Genomic DNA, 17321 nt, shown 5'->3' on the forward strand with positions numbered 1-17321 from the left:
ATTTGCTACGCTACTTTTTACAGTGGTTTTAGTAAAATCATTTCTCCAAATTGTAAGTTTAATCTTGCATCAGTCAAATTATGTTGATTCCAGTATCCTTTCATAATTGTTGGGTGTTTTTGAAGAAATAGAAAAATAAAGAAGAAAATTGGTTTTAATTTACTTATGTCAATTGAACCAAATATAAACTTCTCATTTTCTTTCAATTAAAGTATCTGCTAGTTGCAGGCAATGTTTAAGAAAAAAATAACCATTAGACAGTAGAGCCTGATGCAGCTTTGTGGCTCATTGGATCCTGTCAAACTGTCCAGCTTGTGCTAATATGGAAAACAGCTGTTAATTGATGATGATGACAATGATGATGATATTTGTCTATTTTTCAACTCTATTGAACATGTAATATATTTGAATCAGTCACTTAATATCTCGATTCTATGCTGGCATGGTTTGGATGGATCGACAGGATATGGTTAGCTCGAGAGTTCCATTGGTTTGCAATGTCTGAATTTCGTGCAATTTTTATGGCTAGATGCTCTCCCTAATGTCAACTACTTTACAAAGTGTACTGGATGCTTTTTCCGTGACATCAACACTAGTGAGGTAACCAAGTAGCTCACAAGACAAGACCCGGTAACTGAAGTTGGGATGCAGCATTGAGGGAAGTGGCTTTGTGTCAGATGTGGAAAGGCTAAAGTAAAAAAGAAGAGCAGCAACAGGAATTGAATCTAAGTAGATAATTTCTTGATGCTTTCTAAGATATTTTATTATGGTTTTCTGATGTAGACAAAAGGCTTCAAATTTGCTGAGGCTATAGTTGATAACGTGGAAGCGCATGGTTTAGCAGTTAGTGTTGGACTTTTGATCATAAGATTCCCTCTCTCTCTTTTTCGGATATAGGCACAAGCACATACACAGACATATACACACACGGCAGTAACTTCTGCCTACCAAATTCAATTACAAAGCTTTGGTTGGCCGAAGGCTATAGCAGAAGACACTTGCCCAAGGTGGGACTGAACCCGAAACCATGTAGCTGGGAAGCAAGCTTCCTAACCACACAGCCATGCCCACGCCTACAAGATTATGTATGGTTTAGATTCTTGAACTGGGTGATGTGTTGTGTACTTGAGAAAACATTTCATTTCATGTTCTAATCCACTCAGCTGGTAAAAATGAGTAATCTTATTACAGACCAGCGTCCTGTCCCCGGAAGAGTATATATGTCAGAAAAATCATGAAACTAATCCCATTCTCCTTACAGGGTATTGTGAACTAACCATAGATGCTTAAAACACTCCAGTTACTTGACTGATATTATTTTATTGACCTCAGAAGAACGAAAGGCAAAGTCAACATTTGTATGTGAATAGAGAGGATAAAGATTTTGTTTGCTTTTGCAAAATGTTCTTTCATATAATGACTCGAGGGTTAAATCAAATATTGTATGTTTATATTTTTGCAGCAAAAACTGACTGCTAAAAACCCAGAAGAGGAACGAAGAATGGAGAAACTAAAGCAGCAAGCTGCCCAATGGCAGCAGCAGAAAAAACAGATTGACGATGCAGCAGCTCAGCAGCAGTTGCAGTTTCAGCTCCAACAGCAGCAGCAGTTTCACCAGATGTGGCTGGCTGCTGCCCAATACATGACACCACCGGCTGCTGACCTGATGGCTGCACTGCCTCCGTCCCATCCTCCGCTACCTCCAGTCACAGTACCCACTCTCCCTCAGCATACAAAGCCACCTCCTGTACCTAGCGTGGCTCCCAGATCAACAGTTCAGTCAAACATACCTGTGTCGGCTACAGTTCAGTCAAACACCCCTGCGTCAGTGACAGCAACAGCAGCATCGATTGTAGCAGCAGCGACAATAACATCAGGATCAGTACCTTCTAACACAGCTGCTGAGAAGGTAGCAACTAAACCTGCTCCAGTCTGGAACAAACCTTCTACAGCTCCAAAAGACAAAGGTATTTACTTCTCTGATTATTTCTTTGCATTATGTTAAGAAGACTTTCAATGTTTAGAATATATTAATCCTTTGTTGGTAAATTATCATTCTAGGCATGACAATTAAATATATAATCAGCGGCTTTGTAAAGTGGTTGGCATTAGGAAGGGCATCCAGCCATAGAAACCATGTCACAACAGACAATTGGAGTCTGCACAGCTTCTAGTTGGCTAGCTCCTGTCAAACCTCTGTCTCCTCCTATTTGGTTGGCCAGCTGCTGTCAAGCTGTTCAACCCATGCCAGCATGGAAGACGAATTTAAAACGATGATGGTGGTGGCGACAGTGATGGCGGTGGCTGCTGTTGTGGTTAAGAAGTTTGCTTTGCAGCTGCGTGGTTTCGGGTTCAGTCTGTTGCATGGCATCTTGAGAGTGAATTTCATAGATGGAAATTGTGTGGAAGCATGTGTCCTTTTGTGTCTTTGTCCCCTCCACCTCCACTGCTTGACAACCAGTGTTGATTTGTTCGTGTCCCTGCAACTTAATGGTTTGGCAAAAGAGACCAATAGAACAAGTACCAGATTTTGAAAAATAAGTACTGGGGTCGATTTCAACCTAAACCCTTCAAAGCAGTACCCTGGCATGGCCACAGTCCAATGGTTGAAACAAGTAAAAGAGTGTGTAAAGATAAGGGCACCCTCTCACCTGTGCTGGTGCCTACTTCTACCTGTGCACCCTACAGAGTGATTGGTGAGTGAGCAGAAGTTAAGTAGGATTGAAAGGTGCCTTACTTTTGTTTCACCAAGGTCTTGACAACCTTCCTTAGTGTGGGTGGTTGGAAAATGTACCTAGTACTCAATGTAAAGTGGACGGCAGATGAAGTCAGAAAGCATAGGGTTGTGAGGTTCCTTTAGTCCTATCTCACTGAAGACATATTAACCTCTTTTGTACTGATGCCATGATAAAATGCACCCAGTTCACTCTGTCAAGTTGTTAATGAAAAGGGCATCCACTCACAGAAACTAAACCAAAATGATATACATGCACCAATCTATGAAAGACAGCTCTCAGTAAGAAATATTTAGATCATGATAACCTGTTCAACACATGCCAGCATGGAAAGCAGATGCATAAGTGATTATGCAGGTACAGGTATGTGTACAGGGTGTGTGATTTAGAAGTTTGCTTTACAACCCTGTGGTTGCAGGTTCGGCTCCACTGCACAGCACCTTGGGTATGTGTCTTCTACTGAAGCCCTGAGTCAGCCAATTCCTTGTGAGTGAATTTGGTAGATGGAAACTGTGTGGATGGAAACGAGGGCCGCGAGCTGGCAGAAACGTAAGCACGTCGGGCGAAATGCTTAGCGGTATTTCGTTTGCCGCTACGTTCTGAGTTCAAATTCCGCCGAGGTTGACTTTGCCTTTCATCCTTTCGGGGTCAATTAAATAAGTACCAGTTACGTACTGAGGTCGATATAATCGACTTAATCCGTTTGTCTGTCCTTGTTTGTCCCCTCTATGTGTAGCCCCTTGTGGGCAATAAAGAAATAGGAAACTGTGTGGAAGCCTGCCAGTGTGTGTGTGTGTGTGTGTGCATAATGAAACAGAAAGGAATAAAGATGATGGTATATAACTTTATTAAAGGTTGCCATAACAACTGATTAATTGACGAATTTTCTAGGATTTACAGTTTGTATGGAATATCTGTGTATTAAATGAGTATGGTTTCTGATTTTTTTCCTTCCTTAGCATTCTGTTAGCCAGGTTTTTCACATGGAGTGATCATTAAACAAATTGCTTGAACTTCCTTGACCCCTGCCTTCTCTCACTATAATATATATATTTACAATAAATGATTTACTTTGACAGATTTTGCTGGAGCTCCACCATACAAGACAGATTTTGCTGGAGCTCCACCATACAAGACAGATTTTGCTGGAGCTCCACCATACAAGACAGATTTTGCTGGAGCTCCACCATACAAGACAGATTTTGCTGGAGCTCCACCATACAAGACAGATTCTGGTTACAATCAGGATTACCAGCTTCAGGCAGTTGTGAAAGAAGAGGAGGAGTTTGAGCGTCAGTACAATGACTGGAAGAAACAGTACGATGAGTGGCGGATTCAAAACAAAGGTAAGTCAGTGTCGTGCTTCCCTTGCTCTCCTCTTTTCATTCCATTCTCCTGTCTCTAATGGTAATTCTGGAGACGCAATGGCCCAGTGGTTAGGGCAGCGGACTCGCGGTCATAGGATCGTGGTTTCGATTCCCAGACTGGGCGTTGTCAGTGTTTATTGAGCGAAAACACCTAAAAGCTCAACGAGGCTCCGGCAGGGGATGGTGGTGAACCCTGCTCTCCTCTTTCACCACAACTTTCTCTCACTCTTACTTCCTATTTCTGTTGTACCTGTATTTCAAAGGGTCAGCCTTGTCACACTGTGTCACGCTGAATATCCCCGAGAACTACGTTGCGGGTACACGTGTCTGTGGAGTGCTCAGCCACTTGCACATTAATTTCACGAGCAGACTGTTCCGTTGATCGGATCAACTGGAACCCTCGACGTCGTAAGCGATGGAGTGCCAACAACAACAATGGTAATTCTACATTATTTGAGCCAAGTTATTTGGCTGGTGAGAATTAAGTTACAAGAGTTGTGTAATCAAAGACAGTAGATTTTTTTTTTTTTAAATATTTTTTTGTGACTCAGGTGGAGGAAAGACAACCCTATGACTGTTACATGGCCTCCAGTACTGGTGGAGAGAGAGAGAAGAAAAAAAATGATTTAGTGGGGGTTTTCTGCGGTAGGAAGCAATGTGTTAAGTTAATGATTTGTCCTCAGACAAGGGACTGGGAGATGTGGCGATTTGCTGCATTTGATAAGACACGTCAAGCTAAGTAAAATCTCTGTCTTCCACACATACAAGCTTGTTCTTTCAGGTGCTGGTGCCACTTAAAAAAAGCACATGTGCCGGTGCTGTGTTAATGCACCTGTGCTGCATAAACATACACTGTTAAGTGGTTGGCATTAGGAAGGGCATCCAGCTGTAGAAACCATGCCTCAACAGACAGCTGGAGTCTGGACTGCTCCCTGCTAGCCAGCTCCATGTCAAACCGTCCAACCCATACCAGCATGGAAAGCGGATGTGAAACAACGATGATGATGACAAGGGAATTGGTTTGAATTCTTATAACTGAGAAACCTCTGTAATTAACTCTGTAATTAATTCAGATTACTTTGTCAAATGTAATGTTTATTTATTCGTATTGTTTTGAATTAATTACGCATTATCTTGTAGCTTAGAGATTTTGATGATGTGATTGTATATTTTTAGAATGACATGGTAGTGTAGGTGTGATAGGTCGGATCTGGCCAGTTTGAACATAGACTATTTCAGCCAGATATTGCTGGTGTAAATGCTAGAGAGTTAAAGCACTCAAAGAACCAGACAGTGCTGTTCAGTTGTGCATGCAGTGAATTAGTTAGCTATACCATCCACATTGCGATGGTCATGTTATGTGTGTGTGTGTGTAGGGCATCTTTGATAGAAATAACCCAGGAGAATCTTGGAACAAAGTAGTGAACCTAAATCTGAGATTTGATGAGTGGACTTTGGGGATGAAATAGTTAAAAGAAATACATTATCACTACCTGCCCCTAATGCCAATCCAGGTCCCCCTTTTGTCCCATCAGTCCCTACTCCCAGTACCCCTCTGGGACTAGCGTCTCCTGCCTTCCCAGCACCTATTCCACGCCCTACTCCGGGACTGGCTCCTGCTGTCGCCACCCCAGCACCTACACCACGCCCTACCCCAGAACTGGCCCCTCCTCCTCTTCCTACTCCAGTACCACCTCCACCTGTCACCCCAGCACCTACCCCTCCTGCTGCTCCACCCCCTAATCCTCCAGCTATCCCAGCACCTACACTTCGCCCTACCCCAGTATTGCCAACCCCTACTGCACCACTAACTCCTCCTCGTCCTGCCCAACCCCCTCCTCCTCCCCCTAAAATCCCAGCCCCTCGTCCCCAACCACCAGCCCCCCCTTGTCTAACTGGTGCAAAACATCAAGATAACAAATACTTCTTAATGAAATACACTGTTTTCCAAATAATTTTGAAAATGACTAAGAATTCAGGAGGCTTTATTAACCTGCTGTAGACTACTTCTGATTATATGATATAAACTTTGTTTTAAATTATCTAAATTAAAACCTTGCATCATAATTTCCTGTTGATTTATGCTCCAAGCACCAGTTAATAATGGCTGTTAATTTACTAACCCCACCCCCCTTTTTTTTTTTAAATTTGAATTTAAAATGATCTTTTTTTTCTGTCTGCAGATCACCCAGATCGACAACAATTCAAGCAGTATGAAAATCAGTTTCTCGAAATTGAAGCCAAAATGGCAATGAAGAGGAGAGATATACAGAACCGGAAGCACCACATTGAACTTAACAGGGGCAGTTCAAACTTCCAGAATGCTCCTCAGAGGTTTGACACCTCTTTCACCAGCAACAGAGATGCCCAATATCCTAAGGCCAACCAAAACTTCCAGGGTGGTGGCATGGGAGGTAGAGTTGGAATTGGTGGTGGTGGTGGTGGTGGTGGTGGTGGTGGTGGTGGTGGTGGTGGTGGTGTTGGAACAGCTGGAGGAGGTGCATGGCCTGGAGGAGGAGGAGGAGGTGGTGGAGGAGGAGGAGGAGGAGGAGGGCGTGCAGGAATTTTAGGAGCAGCAGGAAGTGGAGGAGGTGCAGGGATGGTAAGAGGTACTGGGATTTTAGGAAGTGGTGGAGGAGGAGGAGGAGGAGGAGGAGGCCCTGGGATTTTAGGAAGTGGAGGAGGAGGCCCTGGGATTTTAGGAAATGGAGGAGGAGCCCCTGGGATTTTAGGAAGTGGAGGTGCAGCAGCAGGAGGGGGGGCTGGTGGTTGGGGACGAGGGGCTGGGATTTTAGGGGGAGGAGGAGGGGGTTGGGCAGGACGAGGAGGAGTTAGTGGTGCAGTAGGGGTTGGCAATACTGGGGTAGGGCGAAGTGTAGGTGCTGGGATAGCTGGAGGATTAGGGGGTGGAGCAGCAGGAGGGGTAGGTGCTGGGGTGACAGGTGGAGGTGGTACTGGAGTAGGAAGAGGAGGAGGGGCCAGTTCTGGGGTAGGGCGTGGTGTAGGTGCTGGGGTGGCGGCAGCAGGAGCCAGTCCCGGAGCAGGGCGTGGAATAGGTGCTGGGAAGGCAGGAGACGCTAGTCCCAGAGGGGTACTGGGAGTAGGGACTGATGGGACAAAAGGGGGACCTGGATTGGCATTAGGGGCAGGTAGTGATAATGTAAAAGGAGGAAATGAAGCAGTAAAAGGAGGTGTTGGGGTAGGAGGTGGAGCAAGAGTAGGGAATATTGAGGCAGACAGTAAACAACAAGCCTCTGGTGGTGGTAGTGGTGGTGGTCAGACTGGCAAAGGTGCAGAAGAGTCAAAATCCCCTGTTAAAGAAGACAATGCAAAAACACCTAGTGTTGACACTCCCAAAAACCCTACTCAGAGTAATTTCAGCAGCCAGGACTTTAATAAAGACAAGGATACAAACATTAGTGGTGCATCCAGCATGGATATTGGACCTCCTGGTGCCAATAACAACAGATTTGGTGGACCGAATCGATTTGACAGCTCAAGAAACCAGTTTGAAGGATCTCAGTTTCCTATGGGCCCAGGCCAAGGGGGTCAATATGGCATGCGTAACGAAGAGCCTGATCATAATGTTGAAAGGCAAGGAATGAAGAAAAATTTTAGTTTCATGGACTCTGATATGCGTACCCAAGGACCCAATCAGAACCCTCAATTTCCAGGTTTTCCCCACGGTCCGCCTCCAGACGATCGTGGTTTTGGACGAGGTCCTCCCGGTTTTAATTTCAACCAAGGACCAAGAGGTGGGCCCCGTTTCAATCAAGGCCCACCTTTTGGCCCAGGGTTTAATCAGGGACCCCCACGTGGACCTCCAAACCAAAACAGGCCAATGTTGGATCCTGGTGACAATAGGATGGGACCCCGTGAAATGGAAAATGTCGAGCCATACGGGTTCACATCACAGAGGAGGAGAGAGCCTTCTCCTAATAGGCAATCTTCTGAAAATCAGTTTGGCTGCTTTCCACCTCGAGATAATACAGCCTGGACTCAAGAAAATTCTGGCATGGCCAAGAATCAGCCTATGCCCAACAGATCTCTGTAAGTTGGTTTCTTTTTTTGGATCTTTCATCTTAATTTTATGTTGTTTTCTGTTTTTGTGCTATTGTAAAAAATTTTTTTTTGTATATTGTAATATTCTTGAGTTAGCTTAATGGTTAGAGCACTTGGCCATTATCTGAGGGGTACGGTCCCATAGCCACCTTCTGGGAACTTTTTTTGTTAAGGCACATGGCTTAGTGGTTAGAGCATCAGGCTTACAATCATGAGGTAGTGAGTTCGATTCCCAGACCAGGCTGTGTGTTGTGTTCTTGAGCAAGTCACTTTATTTCACATTGCTCCAGTTCACTCAGCTGTAGAAATGAGTTGTGATGTCACTGGTGCCAAGCTGTATCAGCCTTTGCCTCTCCCTTGGATAATATCAGTGGTGCATAGGCGACTACTGGTCTTCCATAAACAACCTTTCCCAGACTCGTGCCTTTGAGGAGAACTTTCTAGGTGCAATCCCATGGTCATTCATGACCGAAGGGGGTCTTTACCTTTTATGTGGCCAGTTTTTCCCTCATCATCATTACATTTGCTTTTACTATGCTGGCATGGGTTGGGCAAGAAGTCTTGAGGCAGTATTCTTATGACCAGATACCTTCTTGTTGCCAATTTTTATTTACTTTTATTCAAGTAAGGTACTTCATTGCATGGATTTTCATGTTGTTTTTGGAGGGACAAATGTTACTGCAGCTGAAGTGGGGGTCAATTCTTAGAAGACAAACACACACACACACACACACACACACACACGATTGTTGTAAGTGAATGTCATTCATTTCCAGTATTCTACGAAAACATTCCTGGCCATGAGAAAATATTACCTTGATTATGTTGCTTAGAAACAGGTGAGGTTTGGCATCAAGAAGCTTTAGCAGTTGCTTTTGTTTTTATCATTTTAATGAATAATCAACATTTTCAAATACATATTTTGCCTGCCCTATATGTTTAATATTGACATTAAATAAAGAATATTTAACTTCAGTAAATTTTTTGCATTTCTTTTAGGGATGGCAAAATTGACAAAATGGAGGTACCATTAAAAGGAAGTGAAGAACCGAGTGCAAAGGTATCTTAGAATGTCTTTTTTTTTTTTAATGCCTTATTTGCATCCTATTCTTTTGTTATGTACCTACAAAGACGAGGTAAGTTGCTTCTAGACCACATTGCTCTGGGTTCAGTCTCTCTACGTGGCACCTTGGGTAAGTTTTATACCTCTGAGCCAACAAAACCCTGTGAGTGGATTTCGTAGACAAAAATTGAAAGAAGCCTACACACGCACATACACACACGTCTGTATGTGTGTGCATGTCTTTGTGTTTGTCTGCCATCATTGGTTGATAACTGGTGTTGGTGTGTTTATTTCCTTGTTATTTAGCAGTTTGGCAAAAAGAGACCGATAGTTTAATTACCAGGCTTAAAAAAAAAAGAATAAATATTTGGGTCTATTTATTTGATTAAACCCTTCAAGGTAATGGCCTAGCATAACTGCAATCAAATAGAAGGAAAGCTAGCAACAGCACTTAGACTTACTGACTTGATGATATTTTATTGATAATCTGGAACTGTGAAGGCACATGGCTCAGTGGTTAGTGTCGGGCTTACAATCATGAGGTAGTAAGTTTGATTCTCAAACCAGGGTGTGTTGTGTTCTTGAGCAAGACACTTTATTTCATGTTGTTCCAGTTCACTTAGATGTAGAAATGAGTTGCTGCATCACTGGTGCCAAGCTGTATCAGCCTTTGCCTTTCCCTTGGATAACTGTATAGCGGGTAAACAGTGTTTCCAGAAACTCTAAGCTTCCATCCAGCATTGATGAGTTGTCCCAGTTTGCACAGCAGCAGCATTAGGTAGATGAATGACAAAATTCTCTCCTAGATAGCTGGTACTTGATACCCAATGTTTTCACTGGCTAAGTAGACTGAAGCAAGTAAAATTAGATTAAAATATGTCAAATGTCTACATTCTACATTACCTACTAAACCATCATTGCCACTACCTAAGTAGCATAAGTGTTTCACTTTTTTTAAAAGTTTTTTTGTTTTTTAGATTTGCCAATTATTCACTGGCCGTTGTAATACTTGTGACCATTCTAATTTATTGATTGATTGCATTTCAGAAAGATCTAACTTTGCAATTGATCAGTTGCTTTTAAGGAAGATTAAATAGTTGTAAAATACATGCTCCTACAATAGCTGCAATTATTGTGTGTTGATTTAGTTAAAATAGGCTTTTTGCTTCCTTTTTCAGATTCCAAGGAAAGATGATGATAAAAATGAGGCAGGGGTTGGTAAATTAGATGGACAACAATGGCCCAAACAGGATTCTGATAGTTCATCAAATGAACAACGCAATTTGAAAGATGGACCGCAAGATTTTCAAAACAACAAGATGCCTATGAAGAATGATAACTGGGGGCAGCTTGATCCTGGGCAACCATCTGGTGACCAAGGTCCAAACTTCAGAAATCGTGGTCAACAACAGCCTTCACCAGGACCGCCTCAGTTTGAAAGACCTCCATTTAAAGGCTCATGGGGTCCACAGATGCAAAGAATGGGACCGGGGCCGGGATTCAATGTCAATATGCAAGCAGGAGGACCCCCTCCTCCACCTAGAATGTTAATAAATATACGGCCCGAATTCAATCCCCGTATGTGTCCTCCAGGTGGTGGTGGTGGTGGTGGTGGTGTTGGTGGTGGTGGCACAGGGCCGCCATACCGAGAGATGATGATGCGTGATGGAGGTGTGGGCCCTCCTTTTAGGGGTGACAAGGAAGGTGAACAGTTTAGCGAAGGCCCTGGTGATAACAGACCAGAGGGCCGCATGCCTCCTGATTGCAGGCCTAATTCTATGGGGTTTCCTAAAAACCGTGATGGAAACATGGACTTCCCAGGTGCTGATGAAAGGGAAATGATGACAATGGGCTCTGCGAGAAGAGGACGTGGTGGCATGATGATGGCCCAACGGGGCGGATTTCCCGGGCGCCCTAACCTACAACAAAGAGATTGTCATGATATGAACTTTCCCAACATGAACAGGGATGATGGAAATTGTCGGCCTGTAAGTAATTTTCAAACTATTTTATTCCTATCTTTCTTTTGTTTTCGTTACAATGGTTAGGATTGGTAGAGCACTGGACAAAATGCTTTGTTGTATTTATTTATGTTTCTGCAGTTAGTGAGGTGTTAGTTTTTGTACTTTTGTTCTTTCAGAGTTGCTACAAACCAACTTTCCGGAACTTTCTTACCTATGACCCACCCGTCCTCTCCTGTTCCCTGAATTCTGCTGCCTGCGCAGCAAATCATTATCATCATCATCATCATCATCGTTTGATGTCCGCTTTCCATGCTAGCATGGGTTGGATGATTTGACTGAGGACTGGTGAACCAGATGGCTACACCAGGCTCCAGTCTGGTTTGGCAGAAAAGTAACTCCCATAGGATTGAAAGTCTGACTGTACAGTGGAAGCAACTAACTAATTGAAAGTGTCCCATCCTCATTGATCCTTCATGTTAATCATCGTTACCATCATCATTTAATGTCTGTTTTTCATGCTGTCATGGGTTGGACAGCTTCACACGATTCAGTGAATCCAAAAACTACATTGTACTCTAGTGTCTGCTTTGGCATGGTTTCTATGGTTGGATGCCCTTCCTAATGCCAACCACTCCGAGAGTGTAACTGGTGCTTTCACATGCTACTGGCACGGGTGCTAGTTACTGGACTCCAGTATCTGCCACAACTATGATTTCACTTGACTTGATGGGTTTTCTTCTGAAGCATGGTATATTGCCAAAGGTCTCAGGTCATTTGTCATTGCCCCCATGAAGCCCAATGGTCAAAAGGTGTTATTTATGTGCCACTGGTACAGGTGCCAGTTATATGACACCGGCATTGGCCAATAAACATGTTATGTGCCTGTTAACGATAACAATTTCTTTTCCATTTCTCTGATCTAAGATGCATTTACTATATTGTGTGAAACTTTGAAGCAAATTCATTAAGGAATTTAAGAATCCACACGAACAGGCTTGGTTTAGTGCTTAAAAGTTTGTTTCACAATTATTTGATTCCAGGTTCAATCATACTGCACCATACCTTTGGATACATGTCTTTCTACTATCTCTCCGACTGCTTCTCACTTTCCCTTTCTATCTGCTTTCCTCACCTTCCCTTTCTCAATCTACTTCTCACTATTTTCTGTCTTCACTCAACCGCACATTCATAGCCAATTTGCTGGTGGGTCAACAGGGGAGCCCATTGCAATCAATTTGCTAGAAATAGCTGCCAAATCTCCCTCAAATTACTGATTTGTGTGGTGTATGCGTACGAGTAGAAGTAGTCGGCTTACCTCGTTTTCCTTCCCTTGCACGAGTCTGTCCTGCGGTATCCGATCCTCGCGGCTGGCCCGACCCGAAGAACGCTAGAAATAGCAGCTGCTTCTCCCAACACCTAGACGATCGCTTCGCTCGTCCTCTCGTCACAACAACCCTGCTCTAAAAAAGGCATGAAATCCCAGTCGAGGCTCCCTCTGCCCTTCTTCCTCTTCCCGTCAGTTCACAGTTCCGGTCAGTAGTCAGCTCCCCAGTTGCTGACGTCATTCCACAATTTGAAAAAGGAAGGACACACGAGCAAATTGTCACGCAGCAGATCCCCATAATCAAGTCAATGTAGAGTTTCAACAGAAACCAGTTTTCTTTTTTGTGCAACCAATGGGTTGAATGTTTAGCTGTTGCATCATCATCATCATCATCATTGTTTAACATCCACTTTCCATGCTAGCATGGGTCGGATGATTTGACTGAGAACTGGTGAAACCGGATAGCTACACCAGGCTCCAATCTGATTTGGCAGAGTTTCTACAGCTGGATGCCCTTCCTAACGCCAACCACTCTGAGAGTGTAGTGGGTGCTTTTACGTGCCACCGGCACGAAGGCCAGTCAGGCGGTACTGGCAACAGCAACACTCAAAATGGTGTATTTTACGTGCCACCTGCACAGGAGCCAGTCCAGCGGCACTGGCAACGAACTCGCTCTTTATTTTGAAATAATTTTTCTGTTTTCTGCATTCTAGATTTATGCGTTGTTTAATTTTCTAAATTGATTTTTTAATTTCTCTTTGAAGGACTCCCTTCGGAATGATGCTCCACCCTTTAACTGGTCCGGTGAACCAAGAATGAGCTCAAAAAACCAACTGGACAGTTGGATGAACAGAGAACGAGCACAGTGGGAAGATAACAGATGTGATTTTGGCAATAACAATAATAACAACAATAAAAGTAACAACAGTAATAAACCTTGGGGACATCCTCAAGGCTCTCCTGCACCACCTGGAAGAGACAGAGACATGGACCCTGCCTTTCATAAAATCTCTAACCCAGATTTTTATGATCCCATGAATAGAGTGAATAGGTTAGGAGATATGAACAACCGTCTTTATAATGCTGATAGATGTAACAGGCCCCCACCAGCAGCAATGCCGCCTTCTAGAGACTTAAACCATAACCGCTTTAATTCATCCTCCTCAGATCAACAGTTTTGGAATGAAAGGTAAGGATATCTCTGATGTGTGTGTGCGTGTGTCTGTGCCGTGGATGCGTTTATCAGTATATTGTGCTGTTGTGTTCTGCATGATGTACAGTCGAGAACTTTGCAGGACCGGTTACTTTACAATACCTTTAAATGATGACGGCTGAAACCTCATGTTAATCACAGCTATAAATACAATGCAATATATAGTCTGTCAGTGTTGGGTGATTTGGTTCATTCTCATTACTTCCTTCCTTCTCTCTTTCTCTCTCTCTCTCTCTCTCTCTCTCTCTCTCTCTCTCTCGATCTCTTGATCTCTATCTCGATCTCTTGATCTCTATCTCGATCTCTTGATCTCTATCTCGATCTCTTGATCTCTATCTCTCTCTCATAGCTATGTATATTTATCTGAAATTGTGTTTTTAGTTAGATGTATTTCAGTTATGAATTAACTGAGAAGCAGGATAATTACACTGCCTTTTGTTTTAATTGATTTTGAAAAATAATGAAGAATTTATTAAAATAACTTTGTTGTTATTTCGTTGGTGTTTAGAATATAAATGAACTTAGAATTTTGATGGAAGTCTTTTAGATTATTTTAATATGAGGAATTTGTATTGCGGAACTAGGGGTTGCTTCAGGTAGGTCAGCCTCCAAGGATTAATTATCTGTCAGAGGGATACAACACAAGCAGTTTAATGTGCTCTGTGCTGGGTCTCTCCTGTGATTTGAGTTATCATTCTGGGGCAATGTTGCAGCAATTTTAACTTCAATTATATGCATTGATACACAAATATACATATAATTATGCATGCTTAACTATGTTACATTTGTTTATTACTTCAAAGAGCAAGGTTCCTCTCCCTCACTGTTACAGATCCTCTCAAATGTGTGATTGGTTAAATTATATACCTACTCTTTTTGACTCTCAACTTAGTTCAGTCACACTGTATAAAAAGAAGTCTAGACGTGTATTTTGTTTATAATATGCACACACACTTTCTCTGTTTTCAAATATTTTATTAGATTTCATGCCTAGTAGTAGCTCTTAAATGATAGCTCGCAAGCCAACATACCCACTGAACAGAATGCCAGTCCATCACAGAGTTACTCATTTACCACTGAGTGAATGGGAGCAATGTGAAATGAAGTCTTTTATTCCAGAACACAACGCACTATTCATCTGGGAATCAAAGCTTCAGTCTTGTGATCACAGAATGCAGTACCCTAACTAATAGATCATATGCCTGTCAATAAGGCATATAAATATTACAGCTGAAATCTTATTTCAATTATTTGAAATTAATAAAATAGAAAATCAGTGAGTTGACAGAATCATTACCATGCCAGGCAAGATGCTTATTGGTATTTCATTTGTCTTTATGTTCTGAGTTTGAGGTTGACTTTATCTTTCATCTCTTTGGGGTTGATTAAATAAGTACCAGTTGAGCATTGGAGTCGATGTTATCAACTTATCCCTCCCCTCCAAATTGCTAGCCTTGTGCCAAAATTTGAAAGCAATATAAAAAGATTTTAAATTTACCATTTTTTTCTATACAATAATCCCTCGACTATCGCAGATGTTACATTCCCAAAACTCCTGTGATAGGTGAAAATCCATGAAGTAGAAACAGTACTGTACTGTATATTTTTTTTTAAATTATTTTTATAATTTGTATATATTTATTTTATTATAAATGCAAAGCAACACAAGAATTAAATAAGCGTGTCGTTCTCCCACTGGCGCCAGCTATCCTGAGGGAAACTTCGGAGGGAACCAGCTACTAGACGGCTCGATTGTTCTTTCACCCCTACACCTGGTTCCAATGATCGATTTGCACGTCAGAGGCGCTTCAGACTTCCACCAGAGTGTCCTCTGGCTTCGTCCCAACCGGGCGTGGATCGCCATCTTTCGGGTCCCCAGCCACCTGCTACACCTCAGTCATAAGCTTAAATGATAAACCACAATATGGCGAGGGATTACTGTATATATATTACAAATTTAGTTTAGTTTTAAGTTTAAAATCTAAACTGCACTTAGTAGTCCCTCTACTGCATATATATATATATATATATATATATATATAGTTTAAAGATCCAATAGAGGTGGAATCAATAAAAAAAATGTACACTATATAGTGAGATAAATATCAATTTAAATACACAACTGAAAGAGCTACTAATAATTTCCTGCTTCTATGATACTTGAACTGACATATTTATATAAATATGCTATGTATCTTAAAGTAATCTTTCAGGTTCTGTTTATATGTTACATATATTTTTTAAAAACAAGATCCATTGTGCAGTAAGAAAAAAAAAACATACGAAAAACATGAAGTTTGATGCCAAAGAAATGGAATGAAAAAAAGAAACAAAACCAAGAAAACTAAGATCCTCATCTTCTTTGATTGCAGAAAGCTCATTAAATACAACTGGTTTAAAACAAAATAACAGAAAATACATCAAAATCTGCAAAATTTCAATCCGGAGTAGGTGGTGCCCTCCAATTTGATAAAAGATATATATTCGTTTATTAGATTTTAGCCATGCTGGGGTACCACCATTTAAGGGTTTAGTTGGGCATATTGGCCCCAATTATTATTTTTTTTAGTTTGGTACACATGCTAGAAAAACATGTTTGTTGAACTACTGTCTTACTGTACATCAGCATCACTGTTTCCAGCAACATAAACCTAATATGGAAGACAGATGTTAAATGTTGATTGATATATGTATGTATGTATGTGTGTGTGTATATATGTATATATATATAGTAGTAATAAGGATTAAAAGAATCAGACAGATCTCACATTAATCTCTCCACCAACTACATGGCTAGCAAGAATGACAGTGGTTAAGGCTAGGATAAGCTGTAGCATCTTCATGAAAATCCAGGAAGTACAATTGTGGAGAGGATGTATATAAATAGAACAGATGTTTTATATATGTATATATATACATGCACATAGATGTGTATGTATGTGTATATGAGCTGCTCCACATTGGTCACCGGAGTGATATTTGATCACTTTACATGTGTCTGAGTGTCGGTTAGGTGTCTGGATTGGGACAGCTTACCTCATGAGCAGGTAGAAGCTCTTTAACCTTGGTTGGTAATCTATCTAGGAGAAGGAAATCTCTGAAATAAAACCTGAGGCCTTGGAAGTTCCTGGTTTTGTCAATTCTCTTGTCACACCGGTGAAAGTCTTCTTGGGCTAATAAGTGGGGGTAGTGCAGTGCAAGCTACACCCACTAAAAATTATTCATCTGCACAGGTACTTCCTGTACTTCAGATCTTGGTAAAATCATTCAATTGTAACACATAGATGTGTGTATGGTGAAAGATACAACACAAAGACAGCAAAAAATACGAACCCAGAGTGTATTAGGTTGATGCTCAGAAAATGGAAAAAAAAAAGAGAAGGAAATGCCTTTTATGTTTCAAGTATTCACTCCTTCTGAAAGACAAGATAGACATGAAAATGGAGAACTAGAAACATGCATATCCAATACACACTTACACATACTGGACTTCAAAACTGTTTCTGCTCACCAGATTTCACTAAAGGTTTTAATGACACTGATTAACTCAATTTTAATTTTTTTTTGTCTTTGGTCAGTAAGTGTTATTTCCT

General features: G+C 41.7%; 1 protein-coding gene across 7 annotated transcripts in view; it reads left to right on the forward strand.

The window, feature by feature from the left end:
- LOC106868928 (uncharacterized) overlaps nt 1–17321 on the forward strand; it is a 70163-nt gene that overhangs the window by 19166 nt on the left and 33676 nt on the right. For all 7 annotated transcript variants that reach the window (XR_016244218.1, XR_016244219.1, XM_089362338.1 and 4 more), the window contains exons 2-7: nt 1463–1967; nt 3815–4081; nt 6286–8152; nt 9164–9224; nt 10406–11215; nt 13280–13704. Coding sequence is in view for 5 of the 7 variants with exons in the window: in XM_089362338.1 (XP_089218464.1) it covers nt 1463–1967; nt 3815–4081; nt 6286–8152; nt 9164–9224; nt 10406–11215; nt 13280–13704 (3935 nt within the window). In the remaining 2 variants the exon portion in view is untranslated. The remainder of the gene's footprint in view (nt 1–1462; nt 1968–3814; nt 4082–6285; nt 8153–9163; nt 9225–10405; nt 11216–13279; nt 13705–17321) is intronic.

This window comes from Octopus bimaculoides, chromosome 14 (genome assembly GCF_046866305.1).
Source record: "Octopus bimaculoides isolate indiv1 chromosome 14, ASM4686630v1, whole genome shotgun sequence".
NCBI lineage: Eukaryota > Metazoa > Mollusca > Cephalopoda > Octopoda > Octopodidae > Octopus > Octopus bimaculoides.